Consider the following 16,480-nt stretch of genomic DNA (forward strand, 5'->3'; position numbering starts at 1 on the left):
CTAGCTGCACTCACCACAAAGCCACAAGAAATTGTTGAAAGGGTAGTGTTGACAACATATTCTTTTTTGTCCAAAATCGGACAAAATTTTCTTTCGTAAAAATTGGTCAACTCCTTATTATCACAAAAGTTGCAAAGGATGTAGGTTTCACACCTGAAAAAAAACGTTCCTTAAAATAAAACATAACCTTTTGAAACCTTTCAATTTTAAGCCTTCCACACACTCTTATGAACTGTTAAAAGCCCTTAAAATAGAACTAAATCATAATTTCTAGTATTGATTTTATCTCTTGTTCTTACTAAACGCGTATATCACATATTCTGTCATCAGGTGGATGACGTGCTTACAGCCAACACACTCCTGTGTGCCCAGGTTGGCGCCGAAATAAAAACAGTCGGATGGGTCCGATGGCCATCGTCGGAATTCCGCTGCTTCAAGGATGCCAGGATGTAGATGAGAGATGGTTGCACATCATGTTGTGTAATAGTTGCTTGTATACAAAAAAGCAAGAAATATGATCAACGTTTCTATGTGAACATTAAAGTAGAGTGTTCTAACTTGTATACGCTTTTATGTCATATGCAATTTATATTTTATACATATTGATATATTGATCATCAATTAATTAATTATTCAGACCTAAATAATGTGTACAATTGGAATGGTTGATATAAAACACTTGTATTTGCATCCGATTATTATGCAGTTGTAAACATTATGTGCTTTCATCTTAATACAATTTATAAGATTTAAACGTTGGAGCTTATATAAAGTTTTCGTTTTCGCGGAGGACAAGTCATAAGTTGCGCCAATAACGGTTCGCGCCAACCCTGTATGTAGATTGTTATCGTGGTTGCTTCCCATGATTTGCATGAGAAAACATGGGTTTGATATGTTTTATTTATCCCATATCATCTATATTTTTCATGTAAAAAAAAACGAAAACAAATAGGGACGACATTTGAATTCAATTGTACATGTATCTTAATAGATGTATGGTTTTTGTTTTGAATTGATGATTCCACAGCGGGATAATGCATTTTTAGTCTGGAAAACTTGAGTGAAATTAGCGGGTAGTTGGTTCGTCGAGTAGCACGTTTGTTTGTATTTCGGGTTTGGAATGGCATTTGTTTTCGGTAAAACTGTACCTTTTCTATAAGATTGGTATTAATTCTACAAGGAAAGCCCAAAATGGTAGAGTTTGGTTTCGATTTGAGAAAGTTATGGCCTCTTGAACATGCTCATCTCGGCAAAAATACATGCTGAAGTCGTCACCCATTATAAAGATTATAGAATAAAAAAATCGTTTTTTGTAAGTTATCACTAGTAACGCTTCCCCCATCATAATTAATAAGTATGGGATTTTTTTTCAAAAATGGGGGGCGTGGTTAAATGGGTGTGTCGAAACAACGCACCCTATCCCAGAGGGTCTGACATCACGTTTTAAATTTTGTTTAATGCCATGATATAGAAGTGACTACATGAGATCCGGTGCGATACCCTAGCTCTCCATAAAGAGACACATTTGTTCTTTAACGTGCTCGGTTTATAGCACCAATATACAGGATACAACTTTTTGGGTTTAACCATAACACTATTTCCAAGTACAACCCTTTAAATGCCGGAGCAAGGAACGGGAGCTACCAGTTCCACATTTTTAACAACTTTAGGTTTGATGCGGTCGGGATTTGAACACCCTGACCTTTCGCATCCGAAGCGAACGCTCTCCCACTAAGCTATCTGGAGGGTAAGATGGCAGACACTAGAATTGTATCACTATTATTTTGAACCATATGCTGATTGAACTCTGTGGTTCTTGTTGTTAAGCATATACACGTTGATAGTAGCGATTTTCAACCACAGTGCTTTCCCTAGACAAAGCGAAATAACAACTGCGTCTGACCGGCAACCAGTCACAATAAAAAGGAAGCAAATAATTCTGATGTTTTTCGTTATAGCGATTCATGATTTGTGCGGACACTATTTATACAACTTGTCTTGAGTGCTGTCGGCTTTCTTTTTATCGTAAATGTTTGATTTATATCGCGTGAATTAAGCTTTACAATTGTATACCTTTTGAATTAAAATTTGTCAATGAATATCGTATATAAATTGTTTCTGTAACGTGCGACGTCGAACAAGGCCAACAGATCCCTTCAGAGATATACACATAACTTATACAGTAAATTCCCAATGCATACAGAGCTCGGGTTTTGCTAATTTGCATATTACTAACCAAGTACATCAACGTACTATGAACGTACTTCCGTCTATAACGGAATGTTATACTATGAACGCACATCCGCCTACAGCCGATCATTACATTTCTAACATGACTTGCAATAGGCCAAACTATACAGTATTTAAACAAAAAGAGAACACACATGGATAATACAATGAAGTGACCATCTTTTGTTAAAAGTTAACGAAACATAAGTTTTGACTTTTTTAGCGCACGTTTGTCACGCAAAGTTAATCAAAGTACTGTAAGAACTAGTAGAGACTGTTGTCACGATGTTCCCTGTCTAGAGGCACAAAGATATAGAACATATGTTCAGAGCTAATGAAATGTTCCATTTTATATGCTGATGAATAAGTTTGATCAATGTGCGAAATGTCGAAAATATATTGGTACCATTGGTACGTAAAGTCCACTATATCTCTGGGTAATAAAGTTTCGTGGTACGAAAAGTCGAAGTTCCACATTCTTTTTCATTTCAAATAGTTACGAACCAATTAAACGAGCATACGTAAATGACACACATTTGGCATATCGTAAGTCATTTACGTATGTTCGATTGAATGGTTCGTAATGTGTTTATAAAGCAGTATGACTCACCTTCCAGCAGTACTTTCAGTACTTTGATTGTTATGTAGATTCTATTATAAAATATTTGCATAGTAAGTGAATATTATCCTTATAATTAGAACAAAACACATCATCCCAGATCGATACTGCCACGCATGGAGTTAGGATACATTCTGGTTTTAATTTCTTGAAACATCTAAAGTCTTAAGCTAAGCTAAGTGTTGTGTTTTAATTTTGAAAAAGATGTGTACAACTTGTATTCTTAAGAGACCTTTGGATATTAAAGGAGAATTCTAAAATTTTAAGGGTCAGACGTCGACAATTTATATGTCTTGTGCAATTTGTTTAAACTGCTTGAAAAAAAGGAAAGTTGTCATTGGAAGACAAGGGCGTAGCCAGGCTTTACTGAATGTTACGCACGAAAGGGGGAGGGCGTGGGAGGGAAATATCTCTGTAGCCGTAGGGGGGGGGTGGAGGGGTCGGGGGAGGGGGCTCGCCAGGGAAAAAAGGAAAATGGAACTAATATGTTGAGCTCTGATGTGTATTTGAAGGGGATGTCATTTTTGGCCATATTTATTTTTTTCATTTTTCAAATTGATGTTACGCACATGCGTATGTGAGTAACGCTGGCTACGCCCGTGGAAAATTGTTTTTGTTTTTAAAATTTGAAAATATGTCATCCCACCACTCAAAAAATAAAAAATAAATAAATATGAAAGTGAACAAACAGAATGCAAATTGAAAATTTTCGGCATTGAATTTAAGGCTGTCTAAACAAGTGTCATCTGATAGTTACTGGGACGTATTTGTTTAAAATGATAAGTAAAATAACTTCATTTGAACACATTTTAAAAAATTCGCCATCATGAAATCTGTAAGTGTCCCTTTCACGTAGCATGGTAAAAAAAATGGTAATAAAATTATACTGATGTATTGCTTTAGCTGCTGTATTTATTATACATCTTTTGAATGTCCATTTCTTTAAACTATGAGAAACAATACTCCATTTGAACACATTTTGAAAACCATGATGTAGTTGTATTAAACTTGTAAGTGTTTAAAATGGTTATAAACTATGGTGTATCTTATTTAATATAAATATTATTATTGAATGTCCACCGGGACTCTTAAATTGTTCTTAAGCCATACTATTGATAATTTCGTTATAATTAATCATGAATTTTCAATAAAATATACATAGTTTAAACTTATCTGAGTTTCCATGTAAATAAAGGAATGCTGCGCCCAGTTTAATGATAATTGTAATGTAATTAAACTGTGAGCAAACACGGTGCAACGTAATGTCGAATTTTACAGCACTGACTCCATGACAAGACTAGTAATTATGTTGGAGGGAGGCTAATGAGACTTTAAACTTCAAATGTAAAGCTCTTTACATCGAAATTGAAACAATTCTTTGGATGTGTTAAGAGTATGGACATGATTCAGAAAACAAATGCTTGGATTGAATGTTTTTGTTTTGGATATAGCAGTGATTAATGGTAGGTGTGATTTAAGACACAGCATAATAGTTACATTAAAGGGACTCGCTCATGCTTTAGGACAAATTTGTTTTTCATAGCAGTGCATTAATCGAGGGGTGAACGCGAAAAGGTTCTAAGTGACATTAAATAAAGAGCAAATAGAACCTTTTCGCTTTCCCCTCGATTAATTTTGAAAACACGAATATTATAACTGTTTAAGTCTTCGATACCGAAAATGCAGAAAAAAAATGTAATTTGAGTATAAAAAATCTGGTTGTGGTGGGGAGCAACCCCACATTGCCCCTCCCCCTCCCAGAAAACTGATAACAAAACGGCGCGCCCACATGGTATCTTACATAAGCTGCGGAATCTTGAACTCAAGATTGAAGCCTTTTGATGAAAAGCGTTACTAACGCTATTCAAAATTGTGGAATATAAAGACAATATTTAAGCATATATCAGCATTTGTTGAATGGTTCCAGCAGTTAGAATCTTAATTTTAAGACTCATGATGATTTGCCACACTTAATTTCATCAAAAAGTGCATTTTATAAAACATGGTCGAGTCCCTTTAAAGGTGCGTTCTTTAATGTCGGTCACAGTCTGCTTACCCTTTAGAAGTTTATTATGTGTTGCGCATTTACATACGCAAATATAGACATCGTTGGTTTAAACAAGAATCTTTCAAAATAATGACAGCAATTTAAGTATCTGTTTTTTTGTAATGAAAACTGTGTTTTCTTTATAATCAAAAACGTGCATGCAAAATGAAATCAACCGTATCAAAGGATTGTTGATTTCAAATACAACAACAAGTTAATCAAATTGATAAAATGATAAAATTATGTTGAATACATTAGTAACCGCGTCATTAAATTGAATTATCACAAACCTGTTTTCATGCTAGCATATATCTTAACTGATTTAGCTATGACTAAAATGTTGTACATGTTTACGAGAGGTTAAAAACAAATGGATAGTTTTAGAACTTGAAATGTCAAAGCTATAACATCTTTATCTTTCACTTATCGACTACCCACCACTTTATTAACCTTTTAGGGACAGGCGTTCACATTAAATATGTAATCTACAGACACTTCGATGGTTTAACACATTTATTTCAGAAAATACTATACTATTTAGAGCAATAGGCTTCAGGGGCGGATCCATGATGCGTAATTAAAGGGGCCGAAACTAAAGGGTGTAACTTTTTTAACTAGCGCCCCTTTCTCAGAACCGACATTTATTTGGTTTAAAATAATGGGGGGAGGGAGGGTGTACCTCACCTTGAATTTTAACAATTTCTAGTCCGAAATGAGGCATTTTGGGCGTATTTTAATACTTTTTTCTCATACATTGAAATAAAAAGTGAACTATGATGAATATAATGTGGTGGCGCGCGCCGGGTGCACCCCCTTCCTTGATCTGCTAGTGGCCTTTCTCATAACATCGGGTAATAATGTAAGAATTTCCACACACATTGACAACATTCAGGCCTTCGTTGTCTCGGCAGTTCTGCAGTCATTTATTTAGTACTAGAAGCTCACCTGGGTCATCCCACTGTATTGAATACCGCAAGAGATCATCAACTGATTCAACGAGTTCAATCGTTACGTGGTGAATATCGAGCAAAATCTGACAGGTCCACTGCATATAGCGTTGTTGAAATGATTCTTTGTAAAATAGATTTGGCCAATCACAAAATGTCGTTAAAAACAGTCATGCTGTTGAAACGACTCGTCTTTGAAAGGATTCGCTGTTGAAAATTATCGTCGAATAAAAGACTCGTTCATCGTGAAAAAAGACTCGTCGTTGAAAATCATTGTCTGTATTGATTTTTCGATAAAAAGACTCGTGTTCAATGACGAGTATTTCCATGGACGAGTAATAATCGTGTTCCATGACTTTTCGATAAAAAAGACTCGTGTACAATGACTCAACAATGATAAGATTTGTCGTTGAAACGAATCGTGATTAATGACTCGTCTATGGAAAGACTTGCCGTTGAAAAAAATCGTGTTTAATGACGTTTTGATAAAAAGACTCGCGTTCAATGACTTGTCCAAAGTCGTTAAAAATGTTCGTGTTCAATGACTCTTCGATTAAGACTCGTCGATGAAAAGACTCGTGTTTAAAGACTCGTCGATGAATAGACTCGTCGATGAAGACTCGTCGATGAAAAGACTCGTCGATGAAAAGACTCGTCGTTGAAAAGAAATATCAATTTACGATTAAATACACATACTTTCACGAGTGGTACTATTTCGTTTGCTTGATAAACAGACGAGCAAGGTCTACATCTTGTCTTTCCTACTCGGCGCGTTTATCATTCATATATCATCAAGGGTGCATCGTGCCAACATTTCGCGAATTCGCCGCGGTTAAACATTGTATAATGTCAGTTCCATATCTCCCAATATCCTCATGTTTTATGATATGTGTACCTTTCCTATCGAGCAAGCCTTAGCATTCTCAGCAAAGTGGTTTCGTAATCGTTTATAATTAATCTTCCAAGTTTTAGCTGTCATCAAAAACCGTATGGCAAACAATTCCGGTTGCTATCTCGTTGATTTGTTTTCTATGCAAAACCAACAAATCATTTTTGTCATAATTTCGCTGTTTTTTTAGGGCAAACTGTTCAAAACTTTGTTGAAGTTAACAACGTTTAAAGTTAACAACGTTTAAAGTTAACAACGTTGTTAACTTTATCGTTGTAACCTTTTAAACGTGAAATTTGTTTCGATGTGTTCGTATATTTCATCAAAATATGTATAGCTGAAAAAGTTGTCTCAAATCTTATTTTATATGCCGTATATTACTAAATAAATCTTGAAACCTTCAGAGAAGTACAGATATAAATGTTAACAACGATGACAAAGTGTCGAACAATCGGTCCATTAAATTACTTTTATGCTTTATAATTTCGTCGAAGGGGCTAGATGCATTAAAATAATACCAATTACACATTGGATTACCGTTCATAGTCCGTTAATAGATGCACTACCTTAAAATAAATGTTCCGCCTTATTTTCTCAAATGACCTTAGCAAGTTGAACCCTTGGATGTCTGAGATTAGTGCCAAATTGAAGAGAAACATCTTGGTAAGAGAACACATCAGTGATTATTTTCTGAGAAATATACATTCCTGAAATGATGCACAAATAAACAATGTCAGAATTTCATGTTTTCTTACCCTCAAAATTAAACAAGACTTAAGTTCGAACAGTGGTTCATTTGTTTAAGATACATCTTTCAACACCCGTTTTTCAACTTTGTATTTATTTAAAATATTTCGATTTGTTAGAATTGCCAATAAAGCGGAATGCATAAAAATGACTAACTTCAAACATCGGCGTTAAGAGACACATAGAAAAGGAAGCTATGTATCAAAGAAATGATATTATTAGGCTCTTAGTAAATGCTTATGATCTATAGATCATCAATATTGGAATCTAATATAGATGGTGTTTGTTGGTGCATTCGTCCGATCGGATCTATACGTATATCTTAGAAATCAATTTTGGCCATCTTCAGAAAATAGAGCGGACGTACCTCAAAATTCATCTCTTCAGACCAACTTATTTTTGTTTGTTCCTAATGGTATGGCACCAAACGCGAAGTGCTTACACTGGTCATAGATAGCTGGGTGGAGCAGGCAGTGTTTTGGCCGACCACTTTTGTAAATAGGTGTGCAAGAGCGGCGCTCGGAGCTCCTCGGTGGCAATTTTCGATCGAAAACAACCTCGGATGTATACCTGGGGTCATATTCACAAAACATCTTAAGTTATTTTCTAAGTAAAGTCATTGTCTTAAGTTAAGTATCTCTCAAATCATATGAGGTAATGGCGTATTTATATTAATAATAATAATAATAATAATAATAATAATAATAATAATAATAATAATAATAATAATAATAATAAAAATAAAAAAATAAAAAAAAATAATAAAAATATTACTACTACTACTACTACTACTACTACTACTACTACTACTACTACTACTACTACTACTACTAAAAATAAAAATAATAAAAATACTACTACTACTACTACTACTACTACTACTACTACTACTACTACTACCACTACTGCTACTACTGCTACTACTGCTACTACTACTACTACTACTACTACTACTACTACTACTACTTCTACAACTAATAATAATAATAATAATAAATTGTGGTGTTTGAACGTGTAATTTGAATAACTAATTGAAAATTGATTACCAGTGAAGTGTACAATGGCATAAATGATTAAGATTCCTACGAGTAATGTTCTTACGTTTAACTTCTAAATTGAATTTACTACGCGATCTAATTGCAGCATAGTTTAATGTAATTTAAAAGAATTCTGTCACAGTACGCCGTCAATTCTAGGATGTTTTCGATGGGAGATGGCCGCGGTGTTCCGATTGCAAGAGAAGAGCGTTGCCCCGTATCAATTTTGCCTTGTCCTACTTGTCAAAATGTAAGCCTTACTGTTTTGCCCAAATGTAAAGACGCCAGATAGTTAATAACAATGTATCTGTATTCAGGGAATCTTTACTGTGACTCGTTGCTATGCGTAGGTGTACAAAGAATACCAGCATGCATGCAAGCTATTAAATCATGAATTATGTTTATGGTTTGTCACTGTCATAATGAAAAACTAACGCCGAATCTAAACCCCGGCCCGCCCCACGGTAGAAACGTAACCCATACGACGACGTCAGTCTGCGCTATCCATGCCTTAAGTTTAGGCACTGGCTCATCTCCAACAAGGCATTTTTAATACCAAGTTGTAGTGTAAAATGCGCATTCGGCTTAAAAATTCACGAGGGGACATACACTAGCGGATCAAGGGGGCGCAGCTGGAGCCCCCTCCCCTTATCATCATCCAAGTTGTCTTTAATGTATGTTAATTTTCAGTTTCGAGGGAGGGGCGAATGTCAAAAGGTTGTGTCCCTAAGTTACACCCCCTCTAATGTCAATTCCTTAAGCCGCCCTGGCATGCCCCCCCCAACCCCCTATAACAAACATAAATCCAGATATGCCCCTTAGTAGCAATGCGCATGCCAAATATATTAGAATCATATTTATATAGTCTAATAAAAATGTAACGTTACATACGTATGTAGTTATTTTTTTGATATTATGAGAAAGTTATAATTATTGTTGTTCGTTCGATAACCTCAGCCACAGTTAATCCTGTGAATGTCTCTTCCTGAACAAAATCACTCGTTGAGCAGAATACCACTTGGATTATTACCACATGACGTGCAGAAATTATTATAACATGACTGAGGGGGGTGGCCAGATGGAAAGATGTATGAAGAGATTCCTGACTGATTAAGTCACAGACACACTTCTGGAAAGTTCTGTTATCATAGGTGGTAAGACTGCGTATCAAAACATTGCGAAGGGTATAGGTGCTTTTATGATTGGTTTCTAGTACCGAAGTGATTTTGATATTGGTCCACCAATATGTTTATTGCTTTGGCCTGACCCTTATCCTTAAAGCTGCACTCTCACAGACATACAAATTTTCCAATTTTTTTTATTTTATTTTTTGTCTTTGAAAGAGCAAGTTTTTGCGTAAATATCTGCAAACCAATGATATAAGACTGCTGACAAGAAATCAGATCGCAGATTTTCATATATCTGTTCGAAAATTAATGTTTTACGCTTAACTAACGGTTTAAGAAAAATGCATAAAACCTCTTTTCTTGTTCTTAAATATAAAAATCTGCGATCTTATTTTTTGTCAACAGTCTTATTTAACTGATTTCCATATATTTTTCACAAAAATTGGCTCGTTCTTAGACAAAAATTAAAAAAAACTTGTCAAAACTTTCAATCTGTGAGCGTGCAGCTTTAAAGGTGCTTTTCTGAATAGTTTCTATTACCGGATTGATTGTACAATAGGTCTACCAATATGTTTATGGCTTTGGCCTTAAAGACGTATCCTAACACTAACCTCCAAACCTTACCCCTAGCCCTAACCCAGCCCTGATATATAACCCTAGAATGGATACTATTATGAATGTGTATACCATACAACGCAGTATAAAAATATTGCACTGTAAATGAATGAGCGCCAAGTGCCCCCACCCCCCACCCTCCATCCCCACAACACACAAAGAATAAAAAAAAATGATTCGTAAATACTAATACATTCCGAGCATATCATAAATACTATGACCAAGGACGGATCTAAATTTATCTCTAAGAAAAACCCAGAATGTGTTTTGAACAGATGTTGAATGATGTTTTTTGAGGTGAATCATTTTTATTACCTTTTGGTTATCTTGAGTACAACAGCATGTTACTGATAAGCCTTCATGGCTAAGAATGTTCTAACCCAACTTGAACATATAGCTTTTATGTAAACCCAAACCAATGTATACTTTAACCGCTAGCATTTGATAGCCACACCATGATAGAAGTCTGACATTTCTATAAAACAAAAATACATTTTAAAGGGCAGTTAATGTCATAACAACATCATAGTCATGCAAATCAAGATACAATGCCAGGGGCGTAGCGTGGGCCGAATTTAGTTTACTCGAAATATAGTATTTGTTTGCGGGGGGTCCGGGGGTTGTCCCGCGGAATTATTTTTTTAGAAGAACGCAAAATCAGAGGTTAAGGGGCTGAAATTGATATCAACTGTATTGTTTTTTAAGCTGATTTTTTTGTCTAGTTTTTCAAAATAAAATGAAGGAGATCATATATATGACTTGCTCGACTTTTAATAAAACACGTTTTCTTACGATCTAATATATCATGGTCATAAGCCATGGTCTTCTTCAAATGTATAACTATCAGTCGTCATTGTTTGATAAGTATAAATGACTACAGACGTTATATAATGATTTTCAAGTTAAGAATTGATATATTGTTCTTTTTCATTGTTTAAACACGAAATATAAGAGCTAGTAGTCTTCTGTTCTTGCGCCTAGCAAAGATGTCGACCACTCTCTCGGAACTGATCTCCCTTTCTCTGTAAATGTTCATCAAACCTAACCCAGAGAGCCGCTCTGTTGTCATGGTGTTTCTCAGATACGTTTTAACGCGCTTCATCGTCGAAAACGACCTTTCTGCTGTTGCCGTAGAAACTGGCATAGCACGTAAAATTGACAGGCACATTCTTATGTTTGGATACAATTCCAACGGGGCTCTTTTTATAGCTGTTTCAAATGAGTTGGGGACATCTTCCGGCGTCACTGCTGTCCATCTGGTTTCCCAACGTCGAACTTTGTTGCAGAATTGATCATTGTCGCCGTTGATATCAGCCTCATTTGGACTGTGTCAGACTGTGTTAATATGTACAATGTGTGCGTGAGAAAGAATCAGCATCCCAGTGGATTTTACATTTTGGGAGGCACAACTCATGGTATGAACCCCCTTCCTTTGGGTGGTCTAAAATAATAGACGTGTTATACTGGATTCTTCCAATCCCTTTGCCATATCAAAAATCGTATAATGAATTTCATGGAAAAATGTTAGAAACTTATTTAAAGTAACATTTGGTTTCAACGATCTACTAAATATGTAAAGTTTAGTTGAAATCATATTTCAAGTTTTAATAAAAACAAAAACAAATATTTGATTATCTTAAGCATTTAATTCTTTGAAGGCAGAAGGGTGCACATTCTGGTCTCAATGAGGGCAGACGGTGCTTCTTAAATTTTTTGATTTATTTAAAAAAAACCTAGCTCAAGGTTGACTGTGGAGAGCATACACAATATTATAAGTGTAAAATTCAATGAAAACATAATCTGTAGCTTTTTTGTACCATCAAAGACCATGTTGACTATGTCCAAACATTAGTGTAATTAGCGTGTGTTGCTGTAAATTTTTCATGAATGATAAAATTGAAAGTGAAAAGATTTTATTTATATCTTGCTCAGTGCTTTAAGAATTGACTTAAGTGAATGCGATAAGTAAAGTTTATAAAGATTCTAGCGCTGTTAATTCACAATGTCTTGTTTTTCTTTATATAATGCTGAGTGATGTATATATTTATGCTATGAATAGACATGATGATGTTTTTTTATAATATATCATTTATTCTTATCTTTCGCTAAATTTTGCTGCGTAAAATTACTATTCTAAGAATAGAAATGTGTTTGAAATAAACACTCTAGATTAGAAAATTTAATGTTTAATTGTCTTTAATTATTTTTCACTCTTTACTTAAAAGTCTTGACTCATTACTCATAAAAAAATAATGTGTAGCTGCTTTGAAAATAAATGAGTTTATTCAATGATTAAATGTGTTCAAAGGTAATTTCTTGTTATAAAGAAAGAACATGATATTTTTTTTCCCTCAAATTGAATTATTCATGTATGAAAGTTTGAAATAAGTGAATGTTTTTCTCATTCCGTAACCTATTTTCTAATTAGAATTATGACTAAATTGACAATGTTTATATTTTCAGAGGGGTTTGAAATTCCATCCATGTTAGTGATAGCAGCTGTCCTAACCAGTCTGTTAATACTAGTATTCATACTTACATTATGTGGTGGCTGTACGCCAATGGAAGTTGGCAGCGATGCTCACGAAGCTGCTGGTGGACACAAGTCAAATAATATGCCACAATATAGTGGTGTTGCAACAGATGTTAACACAAGGGTGATGCAATCGGGGACAACTCTTCCAAATGACCCCTACAGGCACGAGGTTATGCAGTTACCATATGCCATTCGTCCACAAACTGCTCAGACTTTTACCGGATATGGAAGTCAATATCAAGTTCAAAACTTGAATCATGGTCAAGGACATGTTTTTGTCAACCACAAGGGTTTGGTGACCAGCAGCAACATAGTTATGAAGCTCATGGTACCAGCACTCATAGACATGTTTCATAAACTAGTGCAGAGCCTCCCCCGCCCAGTTATAAAGACACATTAAGGGCATCACATAGTCAAGTTCAAAGTCTACACCAACCAACTGCTCCGGCACAGCCATATAGTAGCCGGCTAGTAGCAACTGTATTCTAATGGAATAGATCTATCTTTTAAATGTACATGTACTAAATCTGAAAATTGATTCAGAGGGACTAATTCACAAATATTATGTCAATATTTTTTCAATTCTTTTTTTCTAATTTTTTAAAAGTTTATTTAAGTTAATTTCCAAATTTGATGAACAGACACAAAACTGCAACCGGCAGAGACTCATTTGTACAGAATTTTGAAGACCCAAGCATAAACCTTCAGAATATACCAGTTACTGTTACAGTTCATATACATATTAAATATATTACAATTATACAATGTAGTGTAAAATATTAAAAATCATAATCTATCTATATTTAAGGATAAACTATAATTGTAAATCACAAATCTATCAAACTCTAATAGAATACAGAACAGAAGATAACAATTATTAACAATTGAGCCTTTATTCAGCTTTTAATGATGTTTCATCATTGTTACAAGCATTATGTTAACTCTTGTTCAAATGATAACGTTTGTCTATGTTTTGCAAGGTTAAAATGTGAGCAAGTCCCTTTAAGTGTGAATAAGTCTATTGATATGGAATTATGTTTTTACACCTACTAAAAATGCTGGTTATGCTAACTTTTTATAATAATATTAACTTTGTATTATGTAACTGTTATAGATTATAATATGAAGTTTTAGATACATATATTTGTATAAACAGGAAATGCTTTTATTGTATAAACCTTCCTGTTTTTGTTATATTTATTTTCTGTATGATTTTGTTTTTAGTGTTTGAAGAACTTTACAATGAGATACCATGATTACAGTGGTCAAAATTAGCATAAGCCTGTAAGCCAAGCACTGTTCAAATGCTTTTGACAGACTTGCTCAAAATGTTTGATTTTATTTAGCAGTGCTTGTTGAAAATTGGCGATAACAAGCATGTGTATAAAGATTTTGGCTTGCTCAGCCCAAACACAATTTTTCATAACAGTTAATACTTTTTGCTCTTCATCAATTTAGTGAAATTTGTTAAAAATTTAAGACAGAAAAACTACATCATGTTAAGGGCCTATATATTTCGGTTTTGGTGTGAGGAGCGAAATAATTATTGTAATATTAATATTTTAACCCTTACTTCATGTCAAACTAAGTTATATTAGTTATATTAGGCCTGCCAGTGTGTGGCTTATTATAATGGGAGATTGACCCTCCTCAACCAATTTTCCTAGTATTTTTTTTTGTTTTATCAGTTAGTAATCACTGTAAAGATTGTAGACGATTAAACTTCAAATCCAGTGATATAAATTTTATAAATTGGTTGTATTTATTTCTGCATTATATTTATAAAATGAACCATAAAAACATGTGAAAAGTTGAATAAATTTCAACTATATTACTATAATTTTTTTTATCTACTTTATAAAAAATGTTTATATGTACTGATTAAGGCGTTTCACTGAAACGTTTAAGATAATAAACTTTACGTGTTTGTGTGATTTATTTTATTCTTAACTATATTACTATAGAATTTACCAAACTTAACAAAAATCATCAAATAGATAAAATATTATTATACCTTAGTAAATGATTTAATAAAACAATTAGTGAAAGAGACATGAAAAGAATAAAACAACATAATTCCAAACAAAGATAAACATAAATTGTGTAAAAAATTATATTCTATTGTTTCTTATGTCGGTTATAGTTCTACTACTAAATGATTCCTACATTTCTTATTTTTAAAATGATAAATTTAAGTTGGATGCTCAAGCAAAACATTATTGGGGTTGGTCATCAAAGTCCTAATCATTTGCACGAATGGATACAATTTTAGTTTATTCTTTTGGTAGATGAAAAAAATAAAAATTATTTGTGTGTTTTTACCCCTATATTTCTTTGATTGAATGGAACTTGAAAACAGCATAAACCCGATATAAGCAGAAGAACGCTGTGGCAAGATACATCTTACCTTATATAATTTTATCTTTCATTTGTTTTTAGAATTCATCAATTGTGTATATATTTGGATTGTTTTGTTTTTTCATTAACCTATGATATCTGTATTTTTCTGTTCTGTGATATTTTGTTACGTTATTGTATGAGATAACCAGTCTTTTTGTTTTAGCTGTTGCTATTTATTTTCTGACAACTTATGACATAGCTAATATAACGCTTGAATTGTTCATGAATTGTCATTTATTATTAATCATGTATTCCCTTGTGAATTACTTGGAAAGTATTCAAACTGTTTATGTATCTTGGTCATGATCAGAATATGATTCCTTTTTGATCAAATGGTCATGGTCATTGTTGACGTTACACGAACAAGGGATTCCGCTACAAAAGGTCATTCATGTAGATGACACCGAGTTTTATACAAGTAGGTCAAAATTTGGGGACAGTGTTTTGGTCAGTAAGGTCAAAATTGAAGTGTTCTTTACTTGAAAACAAAAATGGCCTCCGCTCAATGTTTTCACAACTCGTCAAAGTCAGAAGAATTATTGATCATGAACAGTAGTATATGACCTATATTTATTAATAAATGCACCTTGTATGAGAACCCATCTTTGTCGACACAGACCTAATACCAAAAAAACATTACAAAAAACATTACTATTTGATGTGTGACTTAACATGTTCTTGTTGTTTTAACTCATTTTCTTAATAAAAACAGGTTTTATACATAGTTACAGCAATGCCATTGTTATTTTAGAAGTGCTTTGTCCTAAACCTTTTACAATTACCATAACTTATATATTAATGAACACATTAGCCTGAAACTTACATTCGCAACCAGCAACAATAGCAATATACCTAAACACTTAAGTATATGTCAATAATGTCACTTAATTTACTCAAACATAATTTTCAGTGCTTCTGTTAACCCCCATGTCACAAGCATGTATATTTGTTCAGACACATTTTCATCACATTGTTTTCTTTACGTGGCCTTTTCGATAGAATGTTTAAGATGTCTTATAACATAAGCATCGATTTGTTTTTCTACATTGTGTTTTATACATTCATGATAATCAATAAATATAAATATGGGGTTCGTTGTTCTTTCTTAACTATAATGACAATAGTTATATAAAAAAATAACCTTACACCTGGTCTTCTTTTGCTCTGTTGAGCACGAGGTGCTCATGCTGAGATGTTGTAATCACGTGTTGTTCGGCGTCCGTTGTCGGCCATCTTTTTTGCTTTTAAACACTCATCACATTTTTTTTTTAAATTGGCCACACTGAC

At 33.8% G+C, this 16,480-nt stretch overlaps 2 protein-coding genes across 3 annotated transcripts in view; one reads left to right on the plus strand and one right to left on the minus strand.

Moving 5' to 3' along the window:
- LOC128217263 (heat shock 70 kDa protein 12B-like) overlaps positions 1-16,480 on the minus strand; it is a 241,572-nt gene that overhangs the window by 139,801 nt on the left and 85,291 nt on the right. The window lies entirely within an intron of this gene.
- LOC128217270 (uncharacterized) overlaps positions 1-16,480 on the plus strand; it is a 206,264-nt gene that overhangs the window by 3,349 nt on the left and 186,435 nt on the right. The window contains exon 6 of one of the 2 annotated variants that reach the window (XM_052924302.1): positions 331-754. The exons of the other annotated variant lie outside the window; for it this stretch is intronic. Within the exon in view, the coding sequence (XP_052780262.1) occupies positions 331-453 (123 nt within the window). The 3' untranslated portion in view covers positions 454-754. Of the gene's footprint in view, positions 1-330; positions 755-16,480 lie in introns of those variants that run through there. 2 annotated transcript variants of the gene reach the window in all.

This window comes from Mya arenaria, chromosome 14, assembly GCF_026914265.1.
Source record: "Mya arenaria isolate MELC-2E11 chromosome 14, ASM2691426v1".
Classification (NCBI taxonomy): Eukaryota; Metazoa; Mollusca; class Bivalvia; order Myida; family Myidae; genus Mya; species Mya arenaria.